The sequence below is a fragment of the Macrobrachium rosenbergii genome, chromosome 29 (assembly GCF_040412425.1).
Source record: "Macrobrachium rosenbergii isolate ZJJX-2024 chromosome 29, ASM4041242v1, whole genome shotgun sequence".
Taxonomy (NCBI): domain Eukaryota; kingdom Metazoa; phylum Arthropoda; class Malacostraca; order Decapoda; family Palaemonidae; genus Macrobrachium; species Macrobrachium rosenbergii.
The window spans coordinates 21,164,616-21,183,038 of NC_089769.1; the positions used below are offsets into that span (position 1 = coordinate 21,164,616).

At 35.2% G+C, this 18,423-nt stretch overlaps 1 protein-coding gene across 4 annotated transcripts in view; it reads right to left on the reverse strand.

The window, feature by feature from the left end:
• Positions 1-18,423, reverse strand: part of LOC136854660 (uncharacterized) — a 274,936-nt gene that overhangs the window by 30,141 nt on the left and 226,372 nt on the right. For 3 of the 4 annotated variants that reach the window (XM_067131242.1, XM_067131244.1, XM_067131243.1), the window contains exons 5-11: positions 17,867-18,012; positions 11,870-12,011; positions 11,203-11,448; positions 8,865-9,095; positions 7,584-7,876; positions 6,876-7,032; positions 4,316-4,354 (exon numbers count right to left, since the gene is read on the reverse strand). In XM_067131242.1, coding sequence (XP_066987343.1) covers positions 4,316-4,354; positions 6,876-7,032; positions 7,584-7,876; positions 8,865-9,095; positions 11,203-11,448; positions 11,870-12,011; positions 17,867-18,012 — 1,254 coding nt within the window. The remainder of the gene's footprint in view (positions 1-4,315; positions 4,355-6,875; positions 7,033-7,583; positions 7,877-8,864; positions 9,096-11,202; positions 11,449-11,869; positions 12,012-17,866; positions 18,013-18,423) is intronic. The other variant, XM_067131245.1, reaches the window with a different exon arrangement.

Sequence of the window (18,423 nt, forward strand, 5' to 3'; positions counted from 1 at the left end):
GAAATATCACTTGAGTATACAGTACACCTGAAGTAGAGACAATTGGACTTCAGCAGCACAGATCATGGTCACCTGAGCCAAGAAGAGAGCTGGTAGTAAGAGAAGTTGTTTTTATTTGCCTCACTAGTGCTGAGTCAATTCACTATTGTATAGTCAGGTAGTCTCATCCAGGCTCAGGACAATCAGAATGGAGTACTGTAATAATATGATGGCAGTCTAGATGGAGATGGCTCAGAGATGTGTTTTCTTAGTTTCTTTCTCTTCTATTTCACTAAGAAAAAAGTACAATTAGTAAATAGCTTTTAATATATCTGAGGAAAATGCAACAGCATGTCACTGGGGTGACCTAGAGTTGTGATTGTGCCTGAAAGAGTGAAAACACCCACATACATGAGACCACTGGTGGCCAAAGTCATCAACATACAACAGGTTCAGCACTAGCCTTTTTATGCATTAGTTCAGAAAAGGGAAAGCTTTCCCCATTAGTTCTCCAGAATACTCTTGAGGGGGGGATGTATCGCAGCTGAAGCTGATAATTGATGCTCCACAGGAGTTAAGATGGTCAAAAGAGGAATATCTTCTTACTGAGATCCTGAAGCAGTGACAGAAGGCACAGCAGAATCACAGACAGCTGGCAATGTTGAGGATGATGGGAAAGCAGTGGCTGCAGCCATAAGAGCAGATGAGTACATGGGAGCATTTGAGGTCACAGGTGAAGGCAAAACCACAAGCAGCAGGAACAGTGAACCTCTAGAAGACATCACCAAAGGGTGCAGTAGTCATGGGCGTGGGCCTACAGGATCAAAAGGAACAACAACAAGACAGTATGGGGGGATGAAGCAAGGAGCAAAAGAACTACAGTTAATTTATACATGAATGAATTAACAATGGGCAAGAACTGTTACTGGAACACTAAAACCCCAGTCTTCTTGAGATGACCAATGAGACAGGTATATCACTCCTGGGGTCACTCCTGGGGGTAACAAGGTGACAGCTCTATGAAGGAGACTTCCCAGGAGGGAATGCTTCATCATATGAAAAGAAAGGTGCCAAGACCAGAGAAGACCTAAGTTTCCTACTCTGGGTGAGGAAGTGGAAGCTTTATCCAGGAAGATTTGAATCTTTACAGTAGGTACCACTGCACAGTAAGGCAAAGAAGAATCAATTGCAGTATCACTCAAGGCCTCAGACACATGATTTACAAACCCATCTCTGAGCATACAGAAACCAATGATCCACTAACCAGTTCTCACACATACTGCATATTTTCTGTGGTGAACACTGCTGACTCCAAACAAAGGGCACATCAAGTGCAAATCCTTACTTAAGGACAACATAAAAGAGCTGCAAGACTTCCCTGTGCTCCCACACAAGTGAGCTGTGGCAAAATAAGAAATATACTTCCAAACAAAAACAAGAACAAGTGATGAAAATGCAAAAATAGAAACTGAGAACAGAACAGCAGAAACAACTACACAATATTATTCACTGAAATGCATGGGCAGATGCTAAATAATTTTAAAGAAAACATAAAATTGGTAACACCAAAAAGCACAAGACTAAACCAATAAACTGCATAATATCAGAATAAAGACAGTTACTGAAATTTAGTATCTAAAGAATCTCTTAACATTTGACAATCACTGAAAAAATCCCATGACCTGTATAACCAAAGAAGACTAGCAACATCATTAAGCAACAAATCCCCTGAAATAAAAAATGTTAAACTACCAGTACAGTACTTGCTAACAACAAGCAAAGTACTTACAATACCAGGGAAGTGAATCAGTCACTTACTCAGAAGGTAAAATGACCAAAATTTGATGACGATATTTAAATGTCACTGAAGAAAACACATCAGAATGTATTATAATCAGCAATGAATTTAATGGCTAAGTTCCAGTGAATGACACATCTAAATAAAAGCAAAGTTGATGTGATCCTGGAAGAGCAAAACCTGCTCAAACTGAAGTTACACACAGGAATGAGCAAAGGTCTTCCAGGACGCAGGAGTGTGATCTGGGCATGCTCAGTGGAGTCTTACATCTTTCAGAACTACCACGTTGGTGGGGCCAGGAAACGTTCGCATGGAAATGACTATTTATAATTAAGGGATCTGTATGAACAAAATGCACTAGTAATCCATAGATGATAAGTAACTTTATTACTATTTTGTACTTTTAGATGTTGAATAAGATTGTAATATCTCATTTCTAAATTCTCACAGGGCTCACCGGAAGTATTGTTTTTAAAAGACAAATGAAAACTGGAGCAAAGAAAGGTTGAAGAATTTGGACAAGGACTGGATGGAAAGTATAAGGAGAGTAGGAATGCAGCTTGGAGATGAAAGGATGCTGCAAAGAATCTTTAGTATTGTCTACATTGCACAAGCAAATCACAATGGAGATGACAATTCATCATGACGAATACAATAAGTTTTTAATTTAATACAGCTTTTAATTTTCACTCTTTAAAAGAAAGCTCATTCCCACATCTACAATTAGCAATCTTTTTATGTTTCTTGATGGGTTATTCTTATCACTAAAATTGTAAGACTACTTATGTATACTGTACCCATACTCTTAACTATTTGTGCAAAGCAAAAGTATTCATGCACATCAGAACACGTTCAACATCAGTTATTTTGTTAGTACTATCATTACATAATATAATCAGACCACTGAATTCAACATTCTCAGTTCTCAAGTTCGAACAGTGAATCTTACTTACTATAATTAAGTTTTACTTTTCACCTGTATTATATAGAGCATAACTCAAGGTCAGTTACTTCCTCAAAAAAACTATTGTTCATCAGAATTATCCAACACAGACTTTATATGCTTTCACTATTTTCAACTCTGCCCACTAGAATTTAATGGCCTATGGGACAAGAAGCCTTTTGGCTTGACATGGCCCAGACCTGATGACAATGAAAAAAAGGCAGGAGGAGAAGAAAGAGTGGGGCTTAAACCTAAAGGAGAAGATGAACCTGTCACAAAGTCACAAACAACAGAGAATTGTATGAGTCAGGGAAAGTAACATTGAAACTCATGATATCTAATTTCCAAAAAATTAACAGTGGAAACTAATGGCCTGATGGGTGTTACAAGAGATTCCTAAGAGAGGGACTCTCTTCATAAACCCAAAAACACAGTTGGAAAAATACCTGGAGTACTTACAGAAAAGACAGAATACTTAGCAGAGAAAAACTAAGTGGTGTCATTAATCACAGAAATAGCCTTTGATTTGGTTCTGCTGAGAAGGCAAACAAAACATGAGGCACTCTAAGTATGAAAGCAATACACAAACCTTATGGATAAAGCAAAAAGCTTTATCTACTGCAATAAACTCAGGCAATTATGGTGTGTAAAAACAACTCAGTAGCCAGAAGGTTTACATACAGAAGCTGAATTTTATTTTTGAAAAACTGATTCAGGGAACTGGACATGACAGGAAACAGAAAAATGGAGAGTGACCGGGAGGCAGTGAACTCGTCTAAATCATAGGATCTTGGCTCTCAAAAATCATGGGTGAGACACTGAGAGAACCATTTGAGAATAAACAAGCAGAACAAAAGGAAGACTTGGAGATGACTGAAAGAGACACAAGGGGAAGGGCTGAATCAGAGACCAAACTATGAAAATTGGAAAATACATTGGAGATGGGCAATATTAATGAGTTCAAGAATAAACACAAGGATAGAACTTGTAACTCCATCTACTTAACTAGTAACCGATTACTGATGAATGAAAATGAATGAACAAGTGATACAAAATTAGGGAGATTAGAATAAAGCACTACAAAACAATCCGACATTTTGATATTTCATTGACATACTATGTTGCCATCTACATCCAAAACACTTGGCTAGAAACAGCACAGAACTAAGCCATCTTGCAGTTAAGGGTTACTGAATGCCCTTACTTGCTAAAATAGTATCAAAAGCAAATCTAACAATCCTCACAGGGATGATTACTAGAAAAGTGACAAAATTCAATAATACTCAGTGAGAAGCATGCCCTTACTACAAAAGGGAAGCTGACAGGCTATTTACAATTCACTGAAGATACTAAATAAAATACTCATATAGAAAAACTACATAAACTTATATCTTACAAACATACAAGCAGTTTTCTGAGCATTACAATGATACATTGACTTTCCAAGAGAGTATCACAGCAGGACTGAAAAAGCAGTGGATCAATATACAGTACAACACTAAACTGTACAATATAAACTGAAAACAAAGTCAGTTTGCACTATAAGAAAAACTAGTACAACAATGAACTTGCCAAGAAAAAACTTTATTCCTTACCTCAACTACATTCCTCTGAAATATACTAGTTGCTCGCTCCTTAGCAGCAAGAGAGAAAGCAGAAAATAATAGCAACTCTCAAAAATACTTTGATAGTCATGTATTATAAAACAGACTTTTACATGTCAAAGCTAAGTTGCATCAAACTTGATTATCAAATCAAACCAGTGTCCTTCAAGACATGATTACTTCTTACTAATAATGAGCCTTCACCATGCACAGCATATAAAAAACAAGAAATTCTTATAAAAACAATGTTATTGCAAAATAAGGGTAAATATTAACACTGAAAATAAGTGTGTTATGTCACATACCTTAATACTGTACTACTTAAAATGTATTGCCAAACACTGCATCAGAGGTACAGACAAAATTAAGAGATTGGTTCAGGGATCACAAAAAAATATATAGTAATCACTTATACAAAGCGTTAATGAAAGAAATGAATTATCACATTGCACAAACTACAAAAGGCTATTCCACTTGAAATTAAATAGAAATACTACAGTAGAGTACAGGTATTTACAAACTCAGAAACTAGAAAGAGAACTACAGTAATAAAACTTGTATCAATCAAAACATTTCAATTACATGCTATGAGCATGAGTATCAGGACTTATGACCTGATACAGTAATGGCTTTACACTTTTGAGAACCTCAACTTCACCATCCCACATCCTCACAGAAGAGCATCTTCATACAGTCAGAGTAGGCGAAAGTGAGGGTAAATATAAAAGTAGGGATGATGATGGACCCAAAACCAATACGGGGTGCATTAATTATTTGGATATTTCATCATGGCACTTGCTTTTATTGGTCAGAGAGCAAAGTATTAATAACACCTTTTAATCCATTTAAAAAGAATATAATTGTTGTCCGAATCAAAAGACAATACTACAATGTATATTACAACAACAAATATGAACTGTTACTTAGTAACAAAATGTTTTGCAAACTTATTTCGATGCTAAAGCTTCCAAGGTCACCATATATTTCAAATTTCTGATTAAATGTGATGAAAAATTAGAAGCATTTTGAAGTACCTGGTGATGTACCATGGCAAAACAAGATTAAGACAGATTTTCAGTTATTTTCATGATTTTGGTTAAGGATACTGGCACAATACTGAGTTTGTCTCTATATCAATCAATTCTATACGTGCTTGGCAATACATTTTTAGTAGGCTAAAGCAATACAAATTTTTTCAAATAAAGGTTCATGTTTCATAGAAGTCATTTCATAGATATATATAAGTCTGTTATTCAAGTAATCAATGAACACACCTAAAATATCTCAAGTAAGAAGCCTGCAGTTACATTCCTAAGAAGTTGAGAGATGGAACATTCTTCCCAGGGGGATTTTCTATTAGTTCAATCTTTTTTCTGAAGGTAATATATTTTGCTTCTAATCAGAGGGGGAAATGAGATACTTGAATGTTGTAAGACAAAGGTTTGTACCTAAAAAACATTATTTCATTTTGAATTATTAATACATCCATATACCTAATCATGCACAAAAGGTGACCTCTGTCCTCTACCACTGAGACCAGATCCTGAGCAAGCAGGACCCCCATAGAACTGGCGTCAGGTAAATAAAAAATGGTTCTGTATGTTTGCTCTTGTTTTTAAGGCCCTAATTATTGGCAATGATCTCTCCCTTTAACCTGAGGTATAACTTTGGTAATATTAAGGTTGACCCCTATCTTTTCTTCTGAGAAATTTAGTAGATACGAAATTTTTTAAAGTAAGGGAGGGACTGAGTTAAGGGAGACGAAAGAATATGACTGTTGATAAGCATATAATTTAAGAATCTTGTGGTCAGAATTATTAGTACCACAGCAACAGATTTTTATAATGGTATAATATTTATTGTGTGCAAATATATCCAATTTTATTTTGCTAATTCAGTACAAAATTCTTATCTATTTTGTAATGGCCTCTGTCACCTGTACATACAAAATATGAAAAACTTGACTCATTACAAATCACATGTACCACTAACAGGTTACCATTTTTTATGACTATTGCACTAAGTGGGAGTATAAGTACACTGACTAAGAGTATTTGCTACACAAGCTAACGTATCATATAAGAACAACACTGAATGAAACTACTGGACAGTGATTTGGTTAATTAATGTATCTGAGCCAGACTGGTGAATACAAACATATACAAACTACAAATGAGAAACTGACTAACTGCCTAATGTCCATATGTTTCATGCAAAGGCACATAATTATATCTCCTTTTAGATGAGACTTATGAAAGCTACTGAATATGGTAGTGAACTTAAACAGTACAATATTCGTAAGCACAAGTAATACCTGTGGCTACAAACAATAACTGCAACTCCTACCAGCTAGTCATACTGAGCTAAATAAGGCTAAAAAAGTTCTGTAAAACAAAGAGAATCATGCTAGTTTTTCTGAAGACCATATAACCAGGAACAACAAAGTAAGTTTCCTGTGATTTATAATAACATTAAGATACAAACAAATTACGTATGCAAAAATGCAATAAAACAACAAAATATGACCTTGAAGTAAATGCAGAATACTTACCTCTAAGACATTCATCTGGTACATTCCACTTTCTTTTAAAAGCAAGAAAAGCATTCTCTGTGGGACGCCCATCTGAGACACCATGTTAAATACAATGTGAGCATTGCGGCCAAGTAGTCCAACTAGGTATTTAAGAACCATGAGTCCAGAGTTTTGTCTGAAACAAAAAGCAAAATGAGTAGTCATACAAAATGAGCTGTCTTACAAGAAATGAGAAAAATAAAATAGTAATGAACTATGACAGCAGTCAATTATGAGTGATAAACACTGAAAATAAAACCACAAAGTCTAACCAGCTGCATTGTCAACAAAGTAAGTTATTAAACAAAACTTCCACAATTACTCATTATTGTAAAGTAGTTTCAAGACAACATGAGTCACATTTATGCACTTTAACAGTGGTTCACCCAAAGGAAAGAATAAGAGATGAATACTGGAGCAAGGCAAAGCAGTTGGAAATCTTTAAGGGAAGAGACCTAAGGGAATGGATGAAATGAATGAGAGATGAATATTGAAGTAAGGCAAAATAGTTGGAAATCTTTAAGGGAAGAGACCTAAGGGAATAGATGGAATATAAAAAGGAAGAAAGCACTGTGACTGGAGCCAAAGGACACTGCAAAGAACAATTAGTACCATCTGTTAAGTGTTGCACAAGTCACGCTACAGGAGGTACCCCTTCAATGGAAAATAACAAAAAGACTAACCAACCTTAACACAGGATGCATAATGTCCATCTTGTCTGCAATGTTGTCAACTTCAGCCTGCAGCAATGTTGTATCATGGATCAATCCAGATAAATAAAAGGCAGCCAAGAACTCTAGAAAGGATTTATGAATGGGAGTATAGTGATCCTTCTTTGTCAGTTTTGACATGGTGTGCATACGAAGTAAGATTCCCAAGTCCACAATTTCTCCACCGTGTTGGCATTTGGTCTTCAGATCTTGTCCCAAAAAGTAAGGGGTGTTTGATTTTAGAGCCTCCAAAGCCAGTTTTCCAAAATCCTGAAATATTATTTTTTTAATTTGTAAATATAGTATTATCTTCCTTGGTTAAAGTAATGAAAATATTCTGACTACTGTACATACATTTGAAAATCTCTAACTCTAAAACCATTTCTATAAATGCAGTTAGTATAACAGGTAAATCTGCTCCTTATCCAATAAAACAACCTTACTTTAGTAATAATAAAAAAATGCATAAACTTGGTATTACATGTAATACAAAGCCCTCTGTTCTGAGTGGCTCTGGAAGTAGTGGTTAAAGTAATACACACGCTGATCCAAGCTAATGGTTTTAACCTGCTTCTCGTAAATTATTTTAAAACTAAACTATACATGGATTATTTTACTGTTATGATTGCACTCCTATAGTATCATGGTCTCCCTCTTGCCTTTGGCATGCAAATTCACATACCAACAAAAAATTGAAATTCTAGAAAGCTCTACCCTAAACATCTGGCAATAAAATAAGCGTAATACTGTAATAATCTTGAAACAGAATGATGAAAGTGTCTAAATTTACATTTTCCATTACCATTACATTTTACATTACTGTACACAGAGAGTACCGAATGTTTGGTGAGACTTGAATTAAACTTGAAAATTCAGTACCTGAATATAAACCAATATAGATATAACTAAAATAAAGCAAGACAAAAACTTCCCTACAGATGTCTCCACAAAATCAAAACTGTTTCCTAGTAGTATATATGGATACAATCACAGTACAGTGTTCAAGAAAATCCTGTCATTTTCAGTGATCAGCAGTATAAACCAGTAATTGATCAGCTTACCCTTCATATAAGGATTCATGAAAATTCCCCAAACACTCCAACTGTCATGTATTATAGATTCTGATCTATAACAGAAGCACTCAAAGGTAAAACTAATTGCTCCTGACCAAAGAAGTTTCTGCTATAAAAATTCATAGGGATTTTACATTGCAAAAAATACCTGATATCCTAAGATGTATTACAGGTACCGGACTTACCGAAAGTAACTTGTTGTATTTATCAGGAAGTACATCATAGCACATGGGTTCCCCTCTCTTTATGAGATTTTTGCGTATCATGTGTTTTATCAGAGACATAAACATATCTGTTAACCTTGATGGCAATTTCCCTCCAAGGTCCTCATACAGAACACCAAGAGCTAAGCACATTATTGGACATGTGATGAGATCTCCATACTTTTCTTTGCTTGCAGATATCAGGGACAGCACCTGAATATAAAAAAAAATGTTACTGAATAAATCATAGCCTGAAAATATCTTCTGTGGAAATTCCTTTCACAGAAGCTCATCAACTCATAACTGCATTACAGTCAGAACTATATCTATTTCCTAAATATGGAAATAATGTAAGTCAAAAAGCTGAAGAATTTTAAAAAATCATACAGTTTTGTTAAGTGTAACCTACTTCCTCTAAAGCAATAAAAAATGTGGTAAAAATTAAACTGCAGTGATAAAACTATTTACACAGTACAAACATATGATTTAAAATACAGTTAACATACATGCTATACTGGTTAATAAGATTTAGCAGTCAAAAGCTTGAAATTAGCATAGAAACATGAAAAACTGCTTAAATTTTCAAAATTTACTCATCTACTTCAAATCTCTATTAAGGCTACCAGCAACTTCAATTTGCATCACAGAGCAAATAACCGCAAAAAGAGTTGCATCTTGTTTTCAAAGCCAACAATCATATCACCAATATAAATCTAGGCTCACTAAAAACAGCAGCAACAGCTCTTTGCAGCAAGTTGCTTAAAATGACAATATCAAATTCATAACCTCATATGACTTAATTACAGAGTTTATAAAACAAAGTCTTAAGTACAACAGTCAAAGCAATACTCCAGTAATATCAGTTTAAACAAATTTACACCCACATATCATAAAACTTGCTAGGTCTAAAAGAAAATCCTAAGAACAGTGCTTATCTAATTCATTCCTATGAGAAAACAAAAATCTAGAATAAAGGTACAGTATTCATTCAAGACTTAAACTCTTCAGCATTGTTATATAGTACAGGAAAGAAGAAGACTGGTTTCTACCTAGTTGTAATCTACAATCATCCTGACATTTGGAGAAAGTACATTAATAATATTATACTCATCAGAATGAAATGCTTTAGTACAAAGTATATAAAATAGAGTATACAATGTTGTTTACTATAAGAACACTTCAGGAAAAATAGAAAAACAATATTTAAAAGCAGTAACACCAGATGTCAAAAGCCCCATATGTATCTATTTAGTCATACTAAAAAACCCAAAAATGATTCTAAAAGTATTAAATGTATGTTAACAAATTCTGGAAAGCCATACTAGAACAGCATACATAATAAATGTGCCTGTACTAAGTAAAATTAAATAGCATGATGACAAAGCTTAGTATCTTCTTATGAACACTTCAACAGGATTTAGTTAATTTTTGAGAGATATGGTTCAAGAACTTTCACCTGAGACCTCAAAGACTGAAATGGTTTGGGCATGTGATGAGAAAGGAAGAGGAGCAATTAGTTAGAAAAACAGCAGACACGGAAGTATCCAAGACAGAAGAGAACAAGAAAGAACTCCTTTCAAATCTGCTAATAAAAATTACAATGATGGTAAACATCATCATCATCTTATGCTGTTTTATTTGCTGGAGACTATCACATACAATCAAAGAGAAGGATAAATATAAAGGAATAAAAAGGGTAAATGTAGATCATCTTTTTTTGTTAGAGGTGGACAACAGATTAAAAGAAATCAAACTTAGACACAAATATCTGCAACTTATTAATTACATAAAGAACAAAACTATCATTCTTTAACACATCTAGAATTTGTTCTCGTGCTTGTTTTACTAAGAATGACAGTACAAAACAACAAAAGATGTTTCCAGGACTTACACCCATATATATATGGCTTACCTTTTCTGGTAGAATCTTCTATAAGCATGAAAGCAAAGTGAGTGCCGATTTCATAAAGCTGAGTCAGACTACAGTATCTTACTAATAAAAAAGGTATCTGTCTTTAACTGCCTTGGAAATTCAGCCAATTTTAAATCAACTTAGGATACAGCATTACAAATCCTGACTGTGCTGCATATATACAGTAGGTACAAATGTAGTAGAGATTAAAAAATGAGACGTACAGGATTTACTGTAATGTACTCATCCAATTTACGATAAAGAATTAGCATTTCTTACTCATCAGAGCAAGAGTTGTCCTCAAACTGCTTCAACAGTTACACCTGCAGGTTTTAATTGTGGGAATGTGTAAATAGAGCACACATTAAAATACATACTTACAGTACAGTATATGGGTTGTAAACTTACCTCATTACCACTTCCTGATTTATTGATGGCTTCAAAATAACGAGAGATGAACCTGTGAGTCTGATCAGGAGCCAGTCCAGTAATAAGAAGACGTCTGTGCAAGGATGAAGGAATGGGTTTTGAAGAGCCAGGGCGAGATGTGAGCACCACAGTCGCATTTCCCAGCAACTGACCTTCTATTAAATCATTGATATCACCACTCTCTTCCTCAATGAGTTCATCATATCCAACCAGTAAGAAAAGCACCTGACAAAATCCAGTCATTATTAGTTATGTTTTACAAAGTCTAAAATAACACTTACTATAGTACTATAAAATTCAAGATAAAATTTACAGTTCACCTTATCTAGCTTATGAGTGATGAAAATACATACAGTATTCTGTCTACTTGCTCCTTTGGGATTAGCTTTAAAATCTCTTCATAAGGAACGGTTTTCAAGACACCCAAACAAAGCAGACATACCCTCCAGTATTTTACAAGATAAGTAAAGACAGATTTGAAGAGCAAAAACTAGGCCATTGTCCATAAAATCTCCAGAGAGACCCAATGAAACATCATGCAATGGACAAAATTTGTCTTCCTCTGAAATGATGTACTTCATCAGCAAAGGAGAATATCCTCAGTGGACTTAAGCTCTGAGATTAATAACACACTGCCAAAATTTACCTTATCTTCTATCTTCTTCATATAATTCCAAAGCGTGTTCATTGCCTCCTTGCTCAAAATATGTCTTGGTAAAACTTCCTTACAAAGATGAGAAAAGAGAGATCCTCCTCGGAAATCCCTTAATGTGAGCACAAAAACCAAACTGCAATGAAAAAATATATATACTCCAATTATAACTATGCATATTCTGATGAAAATAAAGGACTGAACATGATGAAACTTGAATAACATAACAGACATACATTACAGTTTACTGCTAAGCAATACTAAATTGATTAAGATAAGCCTTCTAAAAAACAATTAGGTACCTTAAAGTATTTTTTCTTTATGAACTACAAAATAAATGAATTTTCATATGGTGTGAGGAAAGCAAATGTACATAAAGTAGTTTAAGCTTCTTTAGTATTTATGAAAATGGTTTTCCATAAGTCCCAAAAACATACACAATATTACATTCAACCTAAAATCTTCCAGTAAAGTTTATATAAGGCACTACAATGAATTCACATTGGTTTAATCATCATCAAGACCATCTAGTGTTGATAATGATCAGGCCTTCAAAGCATTTTGTTAGTGATAATATTCCTAATAAAAAAAAAATTCTGTACACCTGCATTGGTTACGCTAGATCGAATGAAATTATGTGGTTCTTTTTCTTATGGGGCAGGACTTACAAATGAAATTCACTTAGCCTCCTGCTGGAAACTAAGATCAAAGTGGTAAGCTGACAAAAAAAAAAAAAAAATAGACATTGCACTTAACTAAGAAAAAGATCTATGTTCTAATGCAACAACCATCACTTAACCACATTATATTTAAAAAGGTAACATGGTTATAAATCACAAGAGCATATTAGTGCACACTCTTTATAATGATGCAACTACAAGAAACATACTACGCAAAAAGATGCTACATACATCCTTTATTTCAGGACCTGGAGAAATTACTTGACAAGTGTACTGAGAAAAACTTGATGAGCATGTGAGTATTACTGTATAAAATACCTTTGCTGAATAAAGCCAATACCAAATCACTGGAAGTCATTTAGCTCGCTTTGTTGTTGTCTGTTTTTGGATTGTTAATACATTTTTGTGGCGTCCTGTAAGTTTCTAATGGACCTTAGATGCCAAAGTGGTCAACTGTTAGTAATCTTTACATCATATGTCTCATATACATGTCATCATGGTTCCATAAACATTCATTTTATAAAAATGACTGAAATAATTTCTATGAACACATTTATCAATTTCTCATCAAAGCACTGCTTCTATTTGCATGAACTTCTGATATCATTTGCATTTAAAGCCCAATAAATAGTATGAGCTATACCTAATAATGAAATCAATAGCTATTCAGTGCATAAGATCATCACAAGCTACATAAAATGCTTCGCCTGAGTTATGTAATTCAAATCTCTCTCCAGTATCAAAAATATTTGACACTGATTAAGTTTTCTCAGTATCCAGCTGTCTGAAAGCATTTCATGTCCTTTCCCTCATTGTGGCAAACCATAAGGTAATCTTGGATAGTAATAACTATGTCCCAATGTCATTATGATACTGTATGCCTACATATTAACCTGGCAACTCACTACATGAGCACTCACGCCAAATACACTACTTAGGCATACCATACTGTCTTCAGTAAATGTTGCAACAAACTCATGGCCCTGATATCACTTTTCAACTTAATCAATCAGTCAATGATCCACAACTCATTGTGATTAATAGGTACTAATGCATCAGAGTGAAACAGCATAGAAAATTGCAAAACTGAGCCCTACACAAATTATAAGAGCAAAAGTCAAGATAGTGGTAGGCATATCAGAAAAACTAAACTATGTCTTTACAATAAATAAAGTTTTTATACAAACCCATTAATAATATGGAGCCTTAACATTGTGGAATACATCCATGCACACCAATCTTAAACATTGCAAAGATACAGCCAACAGCACATGCCTAGCCAATCCCACCAGGTCCATGGCGTCATGCTTACCAATAATTATGAATAGAATGAATCAATTCATGAGAGAGGGTGAAGCAGAGGAGCTCAAGTTATGGAAGATACAGTTGCAAGAAGATGGCAAAATTTCATTAAAAATGGGTGCTTCAATATATATACGATACGCAATGGATGATGAACTCATGATAGCTCATTTTCCAAGTACAAGAAACATGATGGCTGGTACTCCAGGATACACATGCCTCTAGTGTGCCAAGTAAATGGGGAGAATCATGAACAGTAGGGGGATATAAGATCATGAATCCATCCCCACAAAGGGTATAAGGCACACCAAGATGACAGGTTCCAATGAGCACACATCAGTTTGTAAGAGTTTAAGTGCCCAAATACATTCCCAAGTAAGCTGCAGACCCATGATTGACACACGTCTAGAACAAACTGCACAATTGTCTTAACTCCTACTTTGAAGAAGCCAACACCAAGAAGTCAAAGTAGCAATGAAGACTCAAGTACAAGTGATGCATTCTAAACAGTTAAGGCTATTCATGATTAATGGATTTGTAATAACAAAAGCGAGATTACTGTTGGCATACATAAAGAATAGCCAAAGAGTTCTTCATTGCTTGGCATACATCAAGGATTTACACTAAGACCTTTGCTGTGTGACACAGTACGCTAATGAAGGAAGCTTCAAAGTTGTGCAGGAATGAAGTCTTCTGAAAGCTACTGTATGTAGATGACCTGCTGTTAATTGGAGAATCCAAGGAACAAGATTTGTAGATGCTTAGAAGCAAAACGATGTGAATGGAATAAAAGAACTGAAACACAAAGTAAGCAAAATCTAGCTTATGGTGCCAAGAAAGGAAATGAAAGACAGTCAAGTTAGGAAAGTGGCAGAAGGGATATTGCGAGGGTTGACTGGTGGGTGAAACAAATGTAAATGTAAAATGTAAATGGAGTTAGAACATTCTGAAGACCAAATTGTAAAATGGATACCAGAGAAGAGGGAAGAGAGCCATGTTCAAGAGGAAGGGCAGGCCTTGAATGACTTACTATTATATATTATTATCATTCAGATGATGAATCCTATTCATGTGGAAAAAGCCCACAGGGTCCATTGACTTGAAATTCAAGCTTCCAAAGAATATGGTGTTCATCAGAAAGAAGTAACAGAAGGTAATAGGAAATACCGAAAGAAGAGACCACTCATTAAGAAAGAAACAAATAAATTAGATTAATAAATAGATATATAAAGTTGTAAGTAAATTATTAAAATGCAAGGATTTCAGAGTAATGTGTTGCATCTTCACTTGAACTTCTGCAGTTCCAATTGCATGACATCCTCTGGGAGACTGTTCCAAAGTCCAACAGCATGAGGATTACAGGCCCTCTGGAGTGGAGAAGTTCAACAGCGAAGCATGTTTACTGCATATTGGTGCTGCTGTCCAGCAAATCTGGTTGCTCACAGTAGGAAAAGTGGATCAGGAATCAATTCTCAATGTGAATGATCACTGTTAAAATGTAGCTTATGAAAAACTGACAAACAAGAGACCATCTGTCGATGGTCCAAGTAAAAGCTGCTAATATTAGGAAACAGAAACCTACCACCACAAAGCACTCTATCTAAAAGAGATAAATCTCTGGCAGAAACAGATATCCACACTGAAGAACAGTATTCTAGTAAGGGAAGGACAAATGATCTAAAAACAGGTTGCCTGTAAGGAAATCTTGAAGTAAACCTAAAACATATCCACCCACTCTAAGATTCTGAAGTTTATAAATAAATGCCTTGTGATTTACTAAATAGAAAGCAGCACTAAAATCCACCTGAATTACTCTGCACTCAAAATCCCTATCAACGTTCTCTTGCAAATGGCACATCAAATCCAAAAAAGCATTACAAGTATCTAACTGCTTCCTATATGCATACTGACTATCAGCTAACAGCTCTTTAGGTTCCGCATGCTAATGCAGTGGCTTAAAATAGTTTTTCTGTAACTTTGGAGCACAGGGAGAATAGAAATTGGCGTGTAGTTACTGCAGTCTGCAAAGATGCCACACTTTGGAACAGGCGCTGAATTACTAAGCTTGTGCTCATTTGCAGATACTACGTCGACCTAAAAATCTATAGAATCTACTAATCTTGAGAGAAAACACACTAGAAACCTTTTTAAAAAAAAAAAAGGGAAGAAACCATCAGGATCTTCTCCACCCCAGCTATCAAAATTATCAAGAATTTTCTTATCAGCCCTAGAGCAAAATGCAAATTTTGCAAGAATAGGTTCAGGATGACAGGTATCAGGGAGAGGGACATCCTCAGCTGATTGCTTAGCTTCAGAAGCTCAATGAAGCAGCTCAGCCTTTTCCTTAGGGCCAGTAACCAATCTACATCATCTGTTATAGTGGTGGAATGGAAGACGAGCCTGACACAAAGATAGATGATGCCAATTTGGTCCACCACAGATGAGGCTGAGTAATTCCTTCAAGTTTCCTCTTTAAAGAATTACGGTATTGTAATTTCTCTCAGTTATATGGTAAATTCTATTCGCTGCATGGCAAGACTCGACAAAAATGGTGTAATGTTCATGTGAACAATTTTGTCTCATGTGCTGAATTTGGTCTGTTAGTCATGGCTGGTCATTTGCCTTGAATCTTATGACCTTCTAGGGACATACCTTATTAAAATAGCCATCAGTTTTTCACTTAACTTCTTGGGATCTGGATCTGATACAGCATCTGAAATATTAAGTGCCTGACAGTCTTCAATAAATGTGATCCCAATTGGCTCTAGATTTCAGCCAGACCATTTTCCAATGGTGACATTTGGAATATACTGACTGACAGATATGTCAATCTCAATGGCACAGTGGTTGGAGGTGCCTATATACTCGCAGACCTTGCACTTGACAAAAGCTGGAACATCTGTGAATATGTGGTCTAATCTATTACCAGAAATATGTGTGGGTTCCTCAATTAGCCGGGCCAAATTGGAGGATACACAAAACTCATGAGCACACTGCACATGTTGATCTGTGGAGCATGAATTAAGCCATTCACTGTGCTTTGCATTGCAGTTTCCACGAAAACGAATCAAGCTTTTGAATCCTGTGATTGAAGAGAGATTACTAGACTACTGGTAAATTAGAACTTCCCATCATCAAACAGAGCAGAAAGCTAAGACATGCGTACAAAACCAGTATTTCTTCTAGTAATTGAGACAAGAGAATTTACTTGGAAAACAGGATATTTTGAAAAGGTGTGACTAAAAAATATTGTACTCAGGTTCATGGCTGGAACTTGTTGGAAAGATCATTTTACAAATTAATAAATTGATGATCGATGTCATGTTCAAAAGGATAAAAATACAAAGGGGTCTCAACAAAAGAGATGGACTGAGGCTTTAATGGGAAGGGGAAAGAAGTAATATATTTACAATTCACAATTTTTGTTAGTACTGCAAACATAAAATATTCAAAAGCCGATTGTAAGCCACAGGTTATTCAGGTAAATTTTGGTATCAATCCATAAATCATTTCTAATGCAACCTAGATAATAATGGTTTAAAACCAAAATCATAAGCAATTATCTTGTTAAAGAAACATTATAATAATGAAAGAAAGGACAGAACTAAAGACAGATACAGTATGTGAGAAATCTCACCAAAACAGTAACTTCAAATTATATGCCTGAAAAGCAGATGGTTATCCTTTTCCTGCTTACCAATCAACAAGAACTGCCAAGTAAGACTATGCTCCCAAAAAATGTGAAATCCACTCAACCTAAAACAGTGCTTTTCAATTTTGCTACTTGCCTTGAATAGATGCTTTGTAATCAATGACAATTATGTCCCTCAGTCCTACTAAATTTCTCTCAGTCTGTAAAGGTAAAATCATTCATGAGGAAGTAGCAACAAACGAAATTTGCTTCTCCATTCTTCCTTTCTGACCTGTAGAGACACACATGGCTTGAGTACATTTTACACTTACCTTGAGTAAACAATGAAAAGAATAATAATGCACAATGAAAACCAACCTAAACGACGAGAGATAAGACCCAGTAGGATCAGCTGCCCAGTCATAAGCCAACTTGAGAGCCAAAGTCGACTTCCCATATCCTGGGTCACCTTCCACCAAAACCCGCTTGGGTCGATCATCAACTGAAGACTCGCTGAAGGATGGCTAGAAATAAAGTATATCTCTGTAATCTTACTCATAGTTAACAGTCATAAAACAAGCTATTCATGATAAATACAAAAGTCTGAGATACCATCTGAGTGTCTGAAAGTTATCAGAGTACACATAAACTTTATTATAAGTTTCCACAAAATTTTCTGGAAAGACTGACTGGCCAGGGAAAAACCAAGAAAATACTTGTTAATGAATCTGAAATCATTCCTGAAGTTGACTTGTAATTATAATTCAACTGACTTGTGACCTTTCTGATAAGTGATTTGTCTTTTCATTAATCACTCCTCCACATGTCTGTTATTTTCTAATTACTGTATTTATGGCAGTAAATTATCAGCTGCAAGGCTAACTAGCTAAAATGCTGCAGAATATTACCTATCGCAGTTAAAACAGTCCAAGTGA